Source organism: Populus alba, chromosome 15 (genome assembly GCF_005239225.2).
Source record: "Populus alba chromosome 15, ASM523922v2, whole genome shotgun sequence".
NCBI classification, from domain to species: Eukaryota; Viridiplantae; Streptophyta; class Magnoliopsida; order Malpighiales; family Salicaceae; genus Populus; species Populus alba.
The window spans coordinates 7,421,965-7,439,647 of NC_133298.1; the positions used below are offsets into that span (position 1 = coordinate 7,421,965).

The 17,683-nt window shown below is 28.9% G+C and overlaps 1 protein-coding gene across 1 annotated transcript; it reads right to left on the minus strand.

Moving 5' to 3' along the window:
• On the minus strand, positions 1 to 4,756 carry LOC118057291 (dihydropyrimidine dehydrogenase (NADP(+)), chloroplastic). Its single transcript, XM_035069819.2, has 7 exons — positions 4,263 to 4,756; positions 3,064 to 3,327; positions 2,802 to 2,972; positions 1,923 to 2,035; positions 1,652 to 1,838; positions 425 to 534; positions 1 to 322 (listed from the first exon to the last, which is right to left on the minus strand). The coding sequence occupies exons 1-7, from the start codon at positions 4,536 to 4,538 to the stop codon at positions 166 to 168; spliced, it is 1,278 nt and encodes a 425-aa protein (XP_034925710.1). The 5' UTR covers positions 4,539 to 4,756; the 3' UTR covers positions 1 to 165.
• Between the last annotated feature and the right edge of the window lie 12,927 nt (positions 4,757 to 17,683).

Here is a 17,683-nt window from a genome sequence, read left to right on the forward strand (position 1 = left end):
TGACAAACATGACACAGGTTATTTCATCTGCAACTGAAATTCATGTGCTTTAAGCTGTTCTCGATTCAAACAACAACAAAGTTCAACTATCAAACTATCAACATAAGGTGGGAAGAAATCCCATTTATTTTTATTGTACAGAGAGACTTGCTTTCATTTTTCAGTTTAGTTAGAAACCATGCTCTCGGTCTCTTTCACAAAACCATCCCCGGTCCAATCTTTGTCAGACTGCAAACCTTTCTTGATAGCTTTCCTCTGTTGTATCGCTTCTTGTTGCCGGCGCACCAAATCCGTGTGCGTTGTGAAATACTCGAGAGATGCTCTGAAAGGCCAACAGAATGAAAGCAACAAATTTGAGATAAAATGTGCAGGTGATTTTTTATATCTGCAACTTAAGAGATCTTCGATCGATAAAAATACATACCCTCTGAAATCTTCTATTGATGAGAAGTTGTGCATTTTCATAAAATCCTTCAGCTCATCGCAGAGTTTCTTCACAAGACCATATCCATGCATCATAACTCCAGTGCATACCTGAAGTAAAAAAAATAAATGATCTTAAATATTTGCGCACACAATACAACAGTTTGTTTAGAAATCATTTTCGTTTACTAAAGGAGTAATAAAGTAATTAAAGATAGCTTTTGAAAAATACTATCACAGTTTACTAACATGAGCACTTAAAGTGCAGCAGGCGATTCTGTTTTAATTCAGTAGGAATATTGGAAAGAGCAGAGCCACTATAAGTCTCACTAAACACAAACTGAAATGGATAACATCTGGAAGCAAGGGTGACATTTAAGTAGTTGTCCCTACCTCACACCTGCCTACAGATATATACCGCTTGGAAATCAAAGTCCCTTCAAGTGATAACTCTTTGCTAAAATCTCAAGTCCTTAGTTCCAATTGCAAAAATTCATAGCATAAATGTTGCAACCAGGTAGCCATGCATAATTAAAGAAGTATACCAGCTCTGCCTTCAATAATTAGAAGGTAAGGCAACAGATTCCTAGCTTCCAGAGAGTAAAGTCCCAATTAAATTAATCAAAAGCTGATTATCAATGGGTGAGTTCTTCATCCATGCCACTGTACTATGCTTTATAGAATTGCATCTAGGTCTCATATAAACAAACCAAAGTATATTGTAAAACCTTGATCAAGAACATATTTTTTTTCTTATTCCTTGTGGAAGATGTGTACTTGGACACTGACTTGTACTTGTGGGTCTATCCATGGCTCAATAATCTGGCTTTTGAAGTTTTCACTTTTGAGTTAAAGTGTGTTAAACTGTACAGAACATCAAGCTCAGGTTACACAGACATGGTGCTGGTTTGTCACACGTGAACTTCGATAATAACTAAAAAGAACTTCTAAATCTATTCTTTCTTTTTTCAAGTCTGTTATTCTTTTTTTCCTTTTTGCATAGTCTTTAGGCTTTCGTCCAGCAAATAATAGCATGAAAGAATAACTCACTTAGTGTCACCCCAGGCAGTTTAAATATAAATAACAGCATGAGACAACATGTCTAAACCATAACCACAATACCAATCTTTGTGGTTGAATAGGCAACTGATATTAATCAGGTAGATGTGAATGAGATGAGACAATAAGAACATGATAAATAAAATGCAATGAAAATACTCTTGCCCACCTGAACTGTATTTGCTCCAACAAGAATAAATTCAGCAGCATCACTGCCTGTCTCAACACCTCCAATACCAGAAAGTGAGTATTGCTCCGAATCAAATTCTGATTTCATCATTTTGGCAATATTCATTACTTTCCCAAGTGCAATAGGGTGGACTGCTTTGGAAGAGTAACCCCCAGGAGTTGAATATCTGACAATAAGATTTAGGTATGTAAGTTTTATTTAAGGAATAATGATCAATAGGAAAATTTGTCATTTCTCAGCTAATACAAACCCTTCAACGCAAGGCTCTGGCCGTAAAGTTTTCAGATTTATTCCCATTACACTCATGATGGTGTTAATAGCAGCCACTCCCTCGCATCCTGATTTTAGTGACACCCTGGCAGGCTGTACAACAGGTAGGAATGAAGTTATGACTAAAAACTCAACTGAAATGTTACTGCCCTACTGCAGACTACATTTTGAATAAAAAAAAATGAAAATAGATGGATGGGATCAAAAGATTTATGCTATTTTATCACACAAGAGTTACTAATCCAAACATATGAGATGAACGGAATTGTATTTTCTGTATTACATATACTCAAAAGGGTATGGTGTTTTAAATATTTTTTTAGATTAGATTTTTTATGCTATAAACTAGAGAAGAAAACTGTCCATTAAGGAAGTAATATCAACTTTTTGCAAGGCTGGGTCAATTGTATAAGATTAATTTGTGAATTCAGAAGCTCAACTGAACGTTTGTCCTAGATAGAATGATTGGTAAAATTACAATTTCATAAAATGTTATACAACCTGTAAGGACTTTTTCGGTCTAAGGTGTCATTTCATCAAGCCAGGAAAAAGGGTAGTGAATCTCATGAATGAGTGCCACAATAAGAAAAAATGAGATTAAAATTTTCTGCAATAAGTTGTCACAATCAGTTGAATCGCAACCCCAACTTCAAAGCAAAAAGGCTTTTATATACCAAATTTTTTCAGTGAAAAAATTTGAAAAGCGTTGTCATTTTGATCTTTCCTTAGCAACAGGTCTTGTATATTGAACCCTATACATAACAAAAAAGGAAATTTCCATCCCTGGCCAAGTATTTTTAAAATGCATGCATACGGTCAAGCTTAAAATACAAGTGTACTAACAAAAGGAGAAACTGACCTGTGTTATGTCAGTGATGTTAGGAGTCATCTTTGCCCATACTGGGACAGTAGCTTTTGCATTAATCCAGCCACAGACCTCTTCCAACAATGCACAATCTTGGCCAACTGCAGCACCCATTTTACGCTCAGGCATACCATGAGGACATGAGAAGTTGATTTCTAAAGCATCCTAAGAAACATTTCACGAATCTTAGATGACAGAAAGCATCCAATTTAAAGATTAGCACAGAAGTAAGCAATCGGTGAGGACTAAATCTTACAATTCCAGTTTGCTCTACTCGGTCAATAAGTTCCTCCCATGCAGCTTTGTTATACTCCTCCATGATTGAAGCAATGAGAATCCTATCAGGATATTCTTCTTTTAATTGCTTAAATTCTTTCAACATTGTTTCAAGAGGCCGGTCACTTATGAGTTCTATATTCTCCCAACCAATAATTTGCCCCTTGGCCGAGCCATTTGCACCAGCTCGTAGCCTAGCATATCGAGGAGTTACATTTATAACTTTCGCTGCATCTAGTGACACCTGGCAAATCAAGAATTGAAGATCATTTTTTTTCCTTTTATGAATAGATCAAATAGCTTAGTATGCAAAGGTGACAGCATGCTTCAGATAAGTTGGAAAGAAAGATTTCTCCAATAAAACACAGAAACTATGACCCTGGGCACTTCATTCATATGACGTGGTCAAAATGAGACAATTAAAATATCCTGGTCGAAACTGGTTGTTGCAAATGATAGTGCTTGTAAGAACATTTAACTTATGAGATCAAGTTACAGAGCATCCCTGAAAAGTAATTATCAAAGCACACAATGCCCCTCGATTTCTTCAATCAACTGCCCTGTCAATACCTATATCAATTACTAACTCACACAATCAACAAAACTACTTTATACTGATCAACATCTTGCATAAACAGCCAAATTATTCCTGAGAAAAGCTTTCATTTTTTTCCCCACAATTTTGATACTAAAAAATAAATGTTTTATTTTGACAAAGACAAGGCAATCAATATCAGAGAGGAAAAGGAAGAAATAAAATCATGGCTTCTTGTGTTTGCATAAAATAAACTCAACCCATTTGAACAAGAGTCTAGGAACTGATCGAACAAAACCACAGTCAGCAATAATCGATATGATTATCAAACATAACCAAACTTCGAACCATTCGATCCCCCCTGGATATAGCCAAAACTCAACGGTAACATCGTGATCTTAAACATTAGCATTGATATGTTCCCACTTCCAAAATCACTCGATCAAAACTATCCCAGAAGAATTGCTGAAGCAAATGGTATGCTTTCGATCAAAACTATCCCAGAAGAATATATATATATATATATATATATATATTTGAACAGAAAAGAAATGAAATTAAGCCCTGCTTTGAGGATGTTCTCCTGATAAATTCAACAGAAAAAGAAAAACAGAAAAGAAAAGAGATATGGTGAAAAAGCTCACAGTTTTAGCAATGACAGCACCCCAGCCTTCATCAAAAGCCCTTTTCATGACAGTATAATTGGTACCAGGTGGACCAGACCCAATAACAAACGGGTTAGGCATATGTAACCCATTTACAGTGACACTCAAATCAGGCTCTCCCTGATTCTGTCCTTGAGAACCCACCACCTTCAAGAACCCGGTTTTACCCCTGCCACGTTGAGTTTTCAAACGGAGCCGAGTAAACTCAGTAACAGAATTGCTCCCCCTGATCTGGGTCAAACTCAAAGAAGCCATAACTAATCAACCAAGAAAGAGAAAGAAGATACAGAATTGTTTTCCGTAGTTAAATGTTTTATTAAATGAAAATGGAGATGGGAAAGAGTGTGATTGAATCTGATTTAATACGATTCAGTATGGGATAATTCAGAGGAATCGATTGCGTCTTTTGTAGTATCTGTATTTGATTTTACTGGTTTTGTTTTGAATACTCTACTGCTTGTCATTATTGACCTTCCTTGTCTGTCTGTCTTGCTGTTATATTTTATATTGATTGACATAAGATTTTTTTTTATTTTTTTTGTTAAACTGTAAGAAGTAATTTTGGATTAATGTTTACTATTTTTGCTTAAAAAATATTAAAATAAAATTTGACTTGTGAGCCTACACAGACACCAGGAGGGGTTAGAGGAAGTCGGGATTTGATACATAATTATATCCAATTTATTTTTTAATATTTTACCAGATATAAATTTGATTCATTTATTTTGTTAAGATCAAACGGGTTGAAATGTAATGTTAGGCTAAATTTTTTATAGATATTATAGTTATTCATTCTATAAATATATTATTTTTTTATTTAATAATTTCAAAAAAAAAATTAGTTGTCACTTATGGAACTATATAAGACCTTTAAAATACATATATTATGAACAACATCAAAATTATTATAAATTTTATATAAAAATAAAATAAAAATCATAGTCAAACATTTCATTATGATTCAATATGATGCAAAAACAAATTATTAAGAAGAGAATATAAAATGTTTTTTAGATTTGTGATTTAATTAAGGTCATGTTTGTTTCTCGGAAAGTAGATTCCAGGAAACTATTTTTCCAAACTTTCCTGTGTTTGTTTGTCATTAAAAAAAGTTAGTCAACAAAAAACACTTTTCGGTCAACGGAAAAACACTTTCTAGTAAAAAAAAAACACTTTCCAGTCAATGAAAAATATTTTAGTCAAAGAAAAATTTGGCTTGGTTTTCAGGAAAGTATTTTCTTTTAGCTGTGTTTGTTTTTCGAAAAGTGATTTCTGGGAAAATCACTTTCCAAACTTTCTATTTTTTGTTTGTCCATTATAAAAATTGGTTAACGGAAAAAACTTTTCAATAAAAAAAAAATTTAACTTGGTTTTCAGGAAAGTGTTTTCCTGAAATATTTGGGCGGAAAACACTTTTTCGAAGTTGTGAAAAATTTAGAAATGCCATTATTTGCTGATTATATCAAATTTGATCCTCAAACTTTTAATTGTTATATATATTTTGTTTTGAATATTTATTTTTTAATTTCATCTTTTAAAATTTTATTTTTATATTAACTATGATCCTTATTTTTATAATTGCTATTTTTTTTTTTCTTCTCATTTTTTTATTGAAATTTTTTTATCTATCAAATTCGGTCCTCATTCTTTTGATTGTTACTTATTTTATTTGAAATAATTTATGAAATGTTGATTATTATTATTATTTTAATTTCTTCATCGCTCTTTTTTTTTTAATTTTTTTAAATTTGATCTCTATTATTTTGATTATTATTTATTTTATTTGAGATAATTTATAAAATTATATTTTTTTTTTCAATTTCATTCTCATTTAACTTTTTAATTTGTAAGATTTGTTCCTCATTATTTTAATAAACTTGAGAAAAATAAAATATTAATAAGTTATTTTCCAGCTCATTTTTCATTACATAACAAAACATTAGAAAGTGTTTTTCAACTTATTTTCCATTACACTACCAAACATCGGAAAATATTTTCTCGGAATTCACTTTCCAAAAAGAAACTACTTTCCAGCAAATAAACGGGGCCTAAGAAAATAGAAGTTTAATCTAGATTCTTGAAATTTTCTTTTGGCCTGGCGCAACCCATGTATTTGAGCTTTATTCTTTTTTTAATTTTAATGCTTTGAAAAAAAAATAATAAGCGACCAAAGTTTTCAAGAAAATAAGGTTGGTATGTTTCATATCAAGAAAAGCTCATTTTCAATAATATTTTGACTTCAAAAAAAAAACAAAAAAAAATATTATAAACACCTTATAAAACAGATCTATAATCTCTAACAACTCAAAATTTAGCTCCAAAACATGTAATCAGAAATTGGTTTCAATCGAGACTTTTTCTCTCCACCATCAGAATCTAGTAACTTTTTCTCTTTTTTCTCAAACCATAAACAATAAATAAATAAATAAATAAAATTTAGAATTAAAATTAAATGTCATAAATGTTTAGGGACTGAAAGTGTGTAATTTGAGAAGTTGGAGGACCAAGTATATATTTAGCTCCAAGTTTAGAAAAATCCTCTTTTTTTTCCGAGTTTTTCATCTTAGTTCTCTATCTTTGAATCTTGTCATTCTTTGATAAATATGCTTTAATTGGGCATTAATTTGGACCTATAAGGGTATAATAATAATAATAATAAAAAAGATAAATCATTGTGGCAATCCATAATGATTTGTTCCTTGATGAAGAATGGTATAGGAAAATTATATTTTCCCCACACCTTTTAGAGTAATTCTTAATAGCACCAACAACATTGATATTAAACAAGTTTGTTTTATATATGATAATTATTTTTTATTAGCCAAGATAGATTTTAACCTGGTCAAACTTGAGTAATTCAATGAACCAACCTACAACTCAATTAATTTGATAAAATCTAGACGAGACCTGATTATATCAACTCTAATTTTATTTTCTTCAAACTATTATTCAAAACAATTTTATTACATTTAAAAAAACTCACCAAAACGACATTATTTTAGGATTTACTTGGTGAACTGCAATTCGGATAACTATGCTCATAAGTATTTAAAAAAAAAAAACTAATATTTTAAAACTACTTAGTCTCAATATTTGAAAAATAACTTAAAAAAATCTTTTTGATTGGAAAAGCTCAACAATGAACTATTATGAGACAAGTAAGGTATTAAGCTCTACGATTAGCATGCAGGTCATTTGGATCCAATCCTTATCATTTTCATTTTGAACTCTAAGGTATCGTTTGGCATTGTGTTTGTACTTGTGTTTCATCAAATTTTGAATTTTTTTTTGTTAAAATTGAGTGTGGTTTATACTTTTTGAATCGTTTTGACGTGCTGATGTCAAAAATAATTTTTAAAAAATAAAAAAACATCATTGGCATGTATTTCAGCACGAAAAGCTATTTGAAAAGCAACCGCTACCACACTGTCAAACAAGCTCTAAGAATAAATGGAAAGAAATAAATTATATAATTATTTGAGAATGTGGTTATGGTTATTTTTTAAAATATTTTTTATTTAAAAATATATTAAAATAATAGTTTGTTTAAAAAAATTATTTTTACATCAGCGCGTTAAAATGATCTAAAAATACAAAAAAAAAATATTAATTTGAAGCGAAGAAAAAAATAAAAAAATTTCAATCTATTCTAAAAATATTTTAAAATGCAAAAATAAACATAGCTTTAAATACATGATTTAAAAAAAATAAAAAAAGTCAAAATATTGTTTCTAGATTTTTTTCAAGATTTACTTCAAAACGGTAACAAGTTAATGCCTCCATTTTCTAAAGCACATGGATGGAAGATTGTTGTTTTCATGTGCAAGAAAAACCACAGGCAAATTGCCAAAAGACTTGCCTCGTTCTATTGTCAAGAAAGAGGACATCAAGTGATCTTGACGTGAAGGACTAGGATGCTTCAGCTTCACCCAACTGTAATATATTTTTATAATATAGTTTGTATTAATGCTACTTTTTTCTGTCTGATCCTTTTCTTGTCAGAAAACAATAACGTGACGTGGATCTTGATTTGGAGATGGAGTTTTGTGTTTTATTTTATTGGAAAGATGCAAAAAATCGATCTGATAACAGCTAAGGCTCATGGGATGCCACCTTCTTTTTATTACATTAATTGCCAATCCTCAAATCTCAATTATGGAACGGTGAGTTGGTGCCATAACTTAGTCGGGTTTGAGTTTTTTAATAATAAAAAAAAATTATTGGGAATTTACTTGGTTAAATTTAAATGTTTTATTTAAAAAAAATTCAAAATAAAATATTTTTTAATTAGTGAAAATCGCAGCTTAAATCTTGAATTAGATGATAAACCAAGCTAAAATTAATAATTTTGACTAAAATTAGATACGATAGGGAAGAGGTTAGGTAAATTTTTTACCAAAAACATACTGAAAATTTTGAAAGAGAAAACATGAGCATCTCTTTTGGTCAATAAAAATGTGTTGATCTTTTTTTTTTTTTGATCAAAAGAGATACTCATGTTTTGTATCAAAAAATAATTTATCAATAAAAATGACATCTAACTTTAAATGATATAACTTAACTAATCAGATTTTAAGTTTGTATTCTAAAAATTACCAGTTTGAATCTTACAAATCTCAGAACTACTAAAAACTTATATAATTGTTAACTTCAAATATTATGGGATTAGTTAAAGTACACATAAACTTACTCAAACACTCATGTTAATAATAATAAAATGATCTCTTGTTAAAGAAACAAATATCAAAAGCAATAAGTCTTGTCCGAGTGTATGTAATTTGATGAAATCATCGAGGAGCGTCCTTGTATCATAAATGCTCTGCCACAACACATATTTTATAAGAAATGAAATGAGTAAAAAATTTGTATTGATGAGATTATTGAAAAATAATTATCATAATTTGTATTGATTTGCTTTTTATGAGATTATTATAGTTTCATGACCTAACATACAAATTAAAATATTAACCCGAATAGATTCAAATCGATTTAATATTTTTATGTCTTAATATTTATAAAATAAATATCATATTGAATGTTTATTTTGAGCTAAATTGAGTTTTTATCGATTATCCAGGTTGTTTTTTTTGATTTATCAAGTTGACCAGGTCATATTAAATCAATCCCTACATGGTTAAATTTTTTTTTATTATAAAAACATTATCAATTTTTTTATATCAATTTTTTTTTAATGCAGTAATATAACATGGGCTAAAATCTAGTATAACACTAAAGTGATTCTTATTCAATAGGGTCGGCCTAGGGCACAAACGAAACTTGGGCTACATAATTTTATGCCACGTGGCTCTTGTTCAAGGGCTTCAGAAGATTGGGTTTTATGTCAATAGCTCAAACCTGGTGTATGGAGATGCTTAGGCCTTCCCAATCCAATAAATGTTCGAGTAATATTTCAATATTTTATCTCTCTATATCCTCAGGACCACAGCATAATTTCCAATGCCACTTACCTGAATTAAAGTTATATTTATAATAATACTAATACTAATACTAATACTAATACTAATACTAATACTAATAATAATTATTATCATATATAAAGTATTTTCAAGCATTCCATCCGCAACTTATTCAAGGTATAATTATCATATCTGGCATAAAGAATGATTAAAAAAATAGGTTACTGAATTTTGTTTTTTTAAAAAACAATTCTTAGAATTGATTTTGGTTAGCTTTGATCAGGTCACTAGTCATACTAATTAATTTAATTAAATTAATATTTTTTTTAATTTATCTTAAAATCACAACTTTTTTAAGTCTACCCACCAAATTAGTAAGATTTACATCTTTGGTCCCTGCTGCAGAAGGATCATTCTCTTTCGCATGAGGGACCCACAATTTAATGTCTCAAGCATCAAAGCCCCCCGACATGATCGTTGATGCTAAAGCTGTCATCATCACCTGAATCATCAATTTCATCGACTTCAGCAACTGCAGCATCACCTTTCAAGATTAATTTAATATTCTTAAAATATTTTATTTTTTTTAATTAAAATTTAATATAATTTATATATATTGCACCATTTTAATATATTGATGTTAAAAATAATTTTTAAAAAATAAAAAAATATTATTAACATGTATTTTAACACGAAAAATTATTTAAAAAACAATTACTAATCTATTACCAAACATACTAACTATTGAGAGATGAAACCAAAACACTTAAAAATAGCCATATTATAGAAATATTGTAATGTTAAAAATGAAAAACTTCCAATAAATTCTAGCAATTATTTAGAAATATTTTAAAAGTACGGTAATGGTTATTTTTTAAATATTTTTTATTTAAAAATATATTAAATAATATTTTTATTATTTTAAAAAATATTTTTGATATCAGCATATCAAAATAATTTAAATATATATATATAAATATATATATAAACCATTTTAAAATTTATTCAACTCTAGTTTAAAACGCAATGGTATCTGCAATCACTTGCACCATTTGTAAGAAGCATTAGAAGGATTGTTATGGTGATTGATACAGAAATCATATAGATAAAAACGTCCATTACACTAAAGTAATGGTAATTTCCTAATTGGATTTTAGTCTTTCATTTCATTACACACCAAATAAACTAAAAGCTGTGGGTCTTTTACAGTCATGCTCTCACAGTAGCCTGTCCCGCTACACTGTTCAGTGTCGATTTTTCTCATCTTGACCCCTAAAATTGTTTGTTTTATGCACTTCTGTCACTAAACTTCTTTCCCTTTTCAATTTAGTCATTTGGATTCATTTTACACATTGTTTTGTGAGCTTAGATGTTTTCCAATTTTCTCAGCTACCTTGCCTTGCCTTGCATCTCATTAGATGTTCTGTCGTTTAATTGATGACTGATTTTGCAAAATTGAATTTTTTTAACATAGAAAAATAATTGAAAGGTGAAGGGCCAAAATTAATATCAAGGATTAAATAGAGGCTTTTGTCATAGAAGACACACAAAACTATAAATTAGGTCCCTTAAGTTTAACTTTTTCTCATTATTGATTTCCTTTTTCAGCCCTTTTCGTTAAGGTCTTAAACTTTATTTTATTTATATTTAGTCCCTCCATCCTAGAAAAGAAGAGTTTCAAAAAAAATATTAGGAGATAGAAAGCTCTTAGATGGTTGGGTCCTGAAGACCAATAACTTTGATTTTATTATTTGTGAATTTTTATTTTATATAGGAGCTTAATAATTATAATTTTCACTTAAAATATGCTAGAAAACATAGATGGAAATCTTTAGAGTTTTTATTCATTTAATTTTTACTTTTAAGAAATTCAAGGTTATTTTGGGAATAAAATGGGTTTATTAATATTTCAAGTTATTTTTATAGATAGTTTTAGGTAGAAACTAATTAAAATATAGAATTTTAAAGCACAAAACTTGAACCCAATTTTCGGTCACTTCTACTCATAATTTTGAAATCCAGCCCGGCGGGTTGACTTGGAACTTTACTGATCTAGAACTAAAACCAGGCTGAGTTTAAGAAAAATAGAGAAAGTCACAACTTGTAATGACTCAGGCGACTGTCCCAGAAAGACTCAGTTGTAATTCATTGATTTTTTTTTAGTTTTTTTACCAAAATAACATCGTTTTGATTTATTTAAAAAAATATGATTGACCTGAGTGACCCAATAACCCGGTTAAAATCCGATGACTCGGGAAAAACCCGTGATCCAGTCGGGTCGACCATCAAATCAGATTTCCAAACACTACTTCTAGTAGTGTAAATTATCTACCATAGTCGACGACCAAACATCCTTTATTTTTATTTGTTTTTTTTTTAAAGAACCGGAGCTAATGGTGTCTTCCTCTTCTTCCAAAAAACAAAATTTAGATACATAAGCTAGACATGCATAGGTTCTTTGTGGTCGTTCGGTATTGTGGTTGCGAGTGAGGCTCACCCACAACCATAATTTTTCTTGTTTGGTTAAGCAAAAGCCACAATTGTTTTTGGTAGGACCCACCATTTATTAAGGTTGTGCTGCAGGTTTATCAGAAGCTGTATTTTGTTGCTTCTTGCGTGCGGAGAAATCATTGAACAGTGTAGCCATGCTCCACTGTTCACGTGCTGGCTGGACCAGGTCCGATCCCAAGCTAAAAATGCATTGAACTAGGTCTGGCCCAGTAAAATAAATAAATAAATATATATATATATATATATATATATATATATATTTTAATTGTGTTTTATTTAAAAAAACTAGTGTTAAACATTATATGACACTATATAAATTAGACGGAGATCGCTTGATAACGTGACATTTGCAGAATTTGATCGCAATTCTAATTTTGTTCTTGATGATATTTTACCTGATGTTGTTGCGCACTTAAGAAACCATGGAAAATATAGTCCTTTTTGGACAGATTTCGTACGTGATAAAATTGCACATAGTTTAATGGAATAATAAAAAATATTTGATATCAATATTATTTATTTCATGATATAATAATAGTAGTTAAATTTATAATATTTAAATTAAAAATCATCAATATATATATATATATGACAATCGATATCCTTTTTCTTATTTTTTTTATTTGGTTTTTTAACTCTCTTTTTTTTTTGTATAACCAAGGGTATCCTGAGCGCTGGCCCAGACTAATCCCCTTTCGCACCGGGTGGCAAGTGCTTCCCAAGCGACCGGCTGCAGACGAAGAGAGGGGTCGAACCCCAGACCTCGTAAGCGACGAGAGTGCGCCTAACCACTCCGCCAGGACCCCATGGGTTTTTAACTTTTTTATTTGAATTTTATTTAATACTCTCTTTTATATTTTGATTGTTTGTTCACTTTTTTTTTTATTAATAATTAATCTTTTTAATTAATTTTTCTAATATGTAATACTCCAAAGATATTATTCACAGCACATTCGTCATCATGTGTGCATTACAATATGTTATATACGGCTAAACATAAAATTTTAAGGTTTTGCTTTCAAAGGTTTTAGGGTTTCAAAGAAAGAAAAATCAAGTTAAACTCTTCACTATATCCTGCACACGTTTTTATATTGGTACCTACAATAGTAAATCAATATTTAATATATTCGGTAATGATGTACATTATGTTTTTTTGTAAAAATACTTTTAATTCAATATGTATTAAAACAAATTTTTTATATTTTTTATATCAGTATATCAAAATCATTGAAAAATATTTAAAGAACATTAATTTAATTTATTTTTTACAAAAAATAATTTAAAAGGTATTTTAAAAAACAAGTTGAACTATATTAAAAAAAATCATAATTAAATAGCAATTTTATTACTTCAATAATTAAACTCTTGACTCTTTCTTACCATCGTTTTTATATTGGTACCTCTACTGATAATAATAAACCGTACTAATCCCATCATAACACTAACACTCCTTCCAACTATGAACTAGGGTTGAACCATGTTTTAAAAACCCGGATTACTTTGAATTATTTGAATTGGTTTGTATAAAAATCTCTTAAAATTTTTCAAAGAATGTTTGTTTTGGATATTACCCGAATTAATTATGCTTTTATTCATTTATTTATAAACTTGTAAGGCTAACCAGGTTTATAATTTTTTTTAAAATCTAATTTAATTTGGTCAAACTTTATCTTTACCTAATTTTTGTCTAGTTAATTTTAGTTTTTTAAGGAACACTTGATAAATAAAGAATTAATATAGTAATGGGGCAAACATGTTTGTTTTTGCATTTCAAAAACGTTTTAAATAAAATTAATTTAATTTTTATTTTTTTTCTTTACTTCAAATTAATATTTTTTTAGTGTTTTCAAATTAATTTGATGTGCTGATGTTAAAAAAAAAATTATATTTTTTTTAAAAACAATTACTATCATATTTTTAAACATGTACAATTTGGGTGATTATGCAAAATGATAAAGGCAATGCATAGGTGTCTAAAACCTGTCCAATTGATAGATTAGTATATACATAGTATCGTTTAGTTATCTTTCCGAGACAGATAACAAGTAAATATTAAAGATAGATTAAAAAAAAACGGGAAAAAAATAAAGACAAAATTATGTTTAATAATAATGTATAAAATATATTAATTGTTTTATTGTCTTGTTTTGTTACTGTAGATGTAGATAAGATATAATAAAATATAATAAAATATGTTTTATCATTAATATATATTATTTTAGAATTTACTCATGCTAAAAAAAAAATATTTAGATATTATTTTTTTAAATGTAGTTTATATTGGATGTTACAATTAATAATATTAATTATAAAATAAGATTTGGTCCACCATGTTAACTCTAGGCTTAAACTAGCCTGAGTTTTAAAGAAAATACAAAACAAGGATTGACTCAACTTAATTCGATTAAAACATGGATCGACCCAAGAAAAAATATAAATAAATAACTCAGACCTTGTCTCAGGTCAACTCATGACTCAAGTTTTAGAATTATAATTATAATTATAATTATAATATTTTTTTATCCATATATTAATTTAGGTTAACTCGGGTTGACACTCCAGGTCCGTGACCCGAATCAACCCCCGAGTCAAGTTTAAAAATTATAACAATAACCAATTTTATTCTTATACAGGTAAATAACTCAGACCTTGTCTCAGGTCAACTCATGACTCAGGTTTTAGAATTATAATTATAATAATTTTTTTTTAATCCATATATTAACTCGGGTTCACTCAGGTTAACACTCCAAATCCATGACCCGTATCAATCTCCAAGTCAGGTTTAAAAACTATAACAATGAACAATTTTATCCTTATATTGACACAGGTTGAGCCTTCCAATTTGTGACGGAGGCTTTGTCTTGAGTCGACATGTGAGTCGGGTTTTAAAACTATGATAATAACTACTTGTATTCTTATATTAAGTCGGGTCAACCCTCTTGACCTATGACTCGGGCTTTCTCCTTGTTTGATTTTTTAGTCAGGTTTTAAAATTATAATAATAATCAATTTTTATTCTTATATTGATCCAAATACATAGTTAAAATGACCTGTGACCCAGGCTTTATCCTAAGCCGACTATTGAGTTATGTTTTTAAACTATGATAATAACAATTTTTATTTTTATGTTGACTCGGGTCAACCTGAGTTATCTCTCCTGATTCATGACTCGGTTCTTGCCTGTATCAACTCTCGAGTTTGGTTTTGAAAGTATGATAATTATTATTTATATCCTTGCATGTCTTAGTTGGATAATTTTGAAATTAAGATTTTTTTTCAATGATATTTTAGAAATTAAAAATAATAAATATTATTTCTAAAGATGTTTTTTATCTCTATACTTTTTATTTTAAAAACATAAAAAATTATTTAAAAATTATTTTAAAAAACATATTTATTTTTACCATGTAAAATCTCGTGAATGAATTTAAACTTGATTTAATGATAAAATATAAAATTATAGTTATTTTCATAGGATTATACATTAAACGAATTCAAGCTTTTTTGCAAACTTAACTTTATCTATTTGACGTATAAACACATCAACGACATGTCAAAAGTTGAAAAAACATATTAAATAGACCAAAATCATTTATATATATATATATATATATATATATGCATATAGTAATTATAGATTTTGGATTAAAATGTCCAAAGTTTTAGCTGTAAATGTCATGAAAACAACGTTTTAGTAGCAAATTGCCCCTGGCTATGGCCTATCTGCCACCCATGCATGAGCTGAAAATCACTTTAGGAAAGCAGTGGCGCATGGCGTCATCCATGATGACTAGCAACTTGTTTGTTGCCTAGTGGCAAGTGTACTCACGTGCATGCACCCAGATCTTTATTAAAGATTTTTGCTGACTTGTCTTTTATACTTTATTACCCGGCTTTTGTGGATCGAAGCTGTCCAGAAGCAACCACTTGCATCCCAAGTACATCCAAGTTCCATTTCCACTACAAGTGTCAAATCAATCTTCCAATGTGGATGGCAAAGTTTTCTTGCAAGCTGAGTAAATTAAAATTTTTGGTTGAATAATAATATTTTTTTAAAAATTAGTTAAATAATACACTTTTATCTTGTGATACTTGTAAAATATAAAATTTACTAAATATCAATATTTCCAAGCTTGAAAGGATTATGAAATGTAATAACTTAATATGTTGTTTCATTGTTAATTCATTGGCTTAACTGGTTGGTCGATTGATCCGATTATACGAACCAATCAACTATTTCATAGAAAAATTATAATTTTATGAATTTTTTCTTTCAAATATGTTTTATGAGTGTTTATGATGTAGTCAGGTTTGTGATAACAAGTAATTTTAAGTAACTAAGTTTTAATCTATTACAACTAGAAGAGGATCTGCCTTAAAACAGATTACGTGGATGGTCTAGCAGATGCATTTATTAAATAGTATGAAAAGTTTAGACCTAAGAGAAAGTCTGGTTGCTTCAAACCAGAATGATGATTTAAAAGGATTATAACTTTTTTTTCCGACCGTTAGATTATATTTAAATTTTTACAGAAGTTTTCAGAGGTTGTTTTTCTTAGTATAATAATGGGATCATTATTTTGATCATTGGGTCTTTAGAGTTTAAAAATATCACCTCGGGGTAATGATTTTGACAGTCTTATGATTTTTCTTATTATTTTTAAATCAATTGACCGGTTTAATTAACTATTACAAACTGGTTGGCGGACTAGTCTTAAATTTAATTGATGTCATAATTATGAACCGCAACATCAATTAAATTTTTTTGTTGTTTAGAACTACAACATTTAAAAATATGTTATTTCACCAAAAAGTTTTCCGTTATGTTAATTCATAATTCTTTTATTTATTTTATATGTTAATTACCTAATTTATCCACATTTATGTGAAAGATAATTTGGATAAACTCCTCTCAATAATTTAAACAAGATTTTTTTTTTTCGGGAGCCATGGACTTAAATTCAAAGGTAATAAGCTCAATCCAATGAGCCTTCCAATTTACTAGCAAAAAAACGAGAGGAAAAACTATACAATTTATGGCCTCATATGATCATGTATCTCTTTGTTGCAACTTAAGTAATAACATTGTGATTGTAGTCTATGCAATAATTAGAAAAGAAACATGTTCTTTAGTGATGTGGAAATTGTGCAAGATTCTTTCATTACGATATCAACTGTGCATTTAACTAAATAAATACCTGATGAATTCATAATTTAACCAATATTTTTTTTTATTTTTACACATGATTTTAGGGGTAAATAAAAAAATTTAAAAATTAATTAAACAAAATAAAATAAAATAAAAACCTAGAAAATCAAATAATAAAAAAAACTTAATTAAACCGATTAGAATATTTAAAAAAAAATATTCGGTTCGGTTCATTTTCGGCTTTGTAAGCCTGAAACTGAAAAACCAAACCAAACTTAAAAAAAAAACCAAAACCAAATCAATTAGAAAAGTCCAAAAAACCA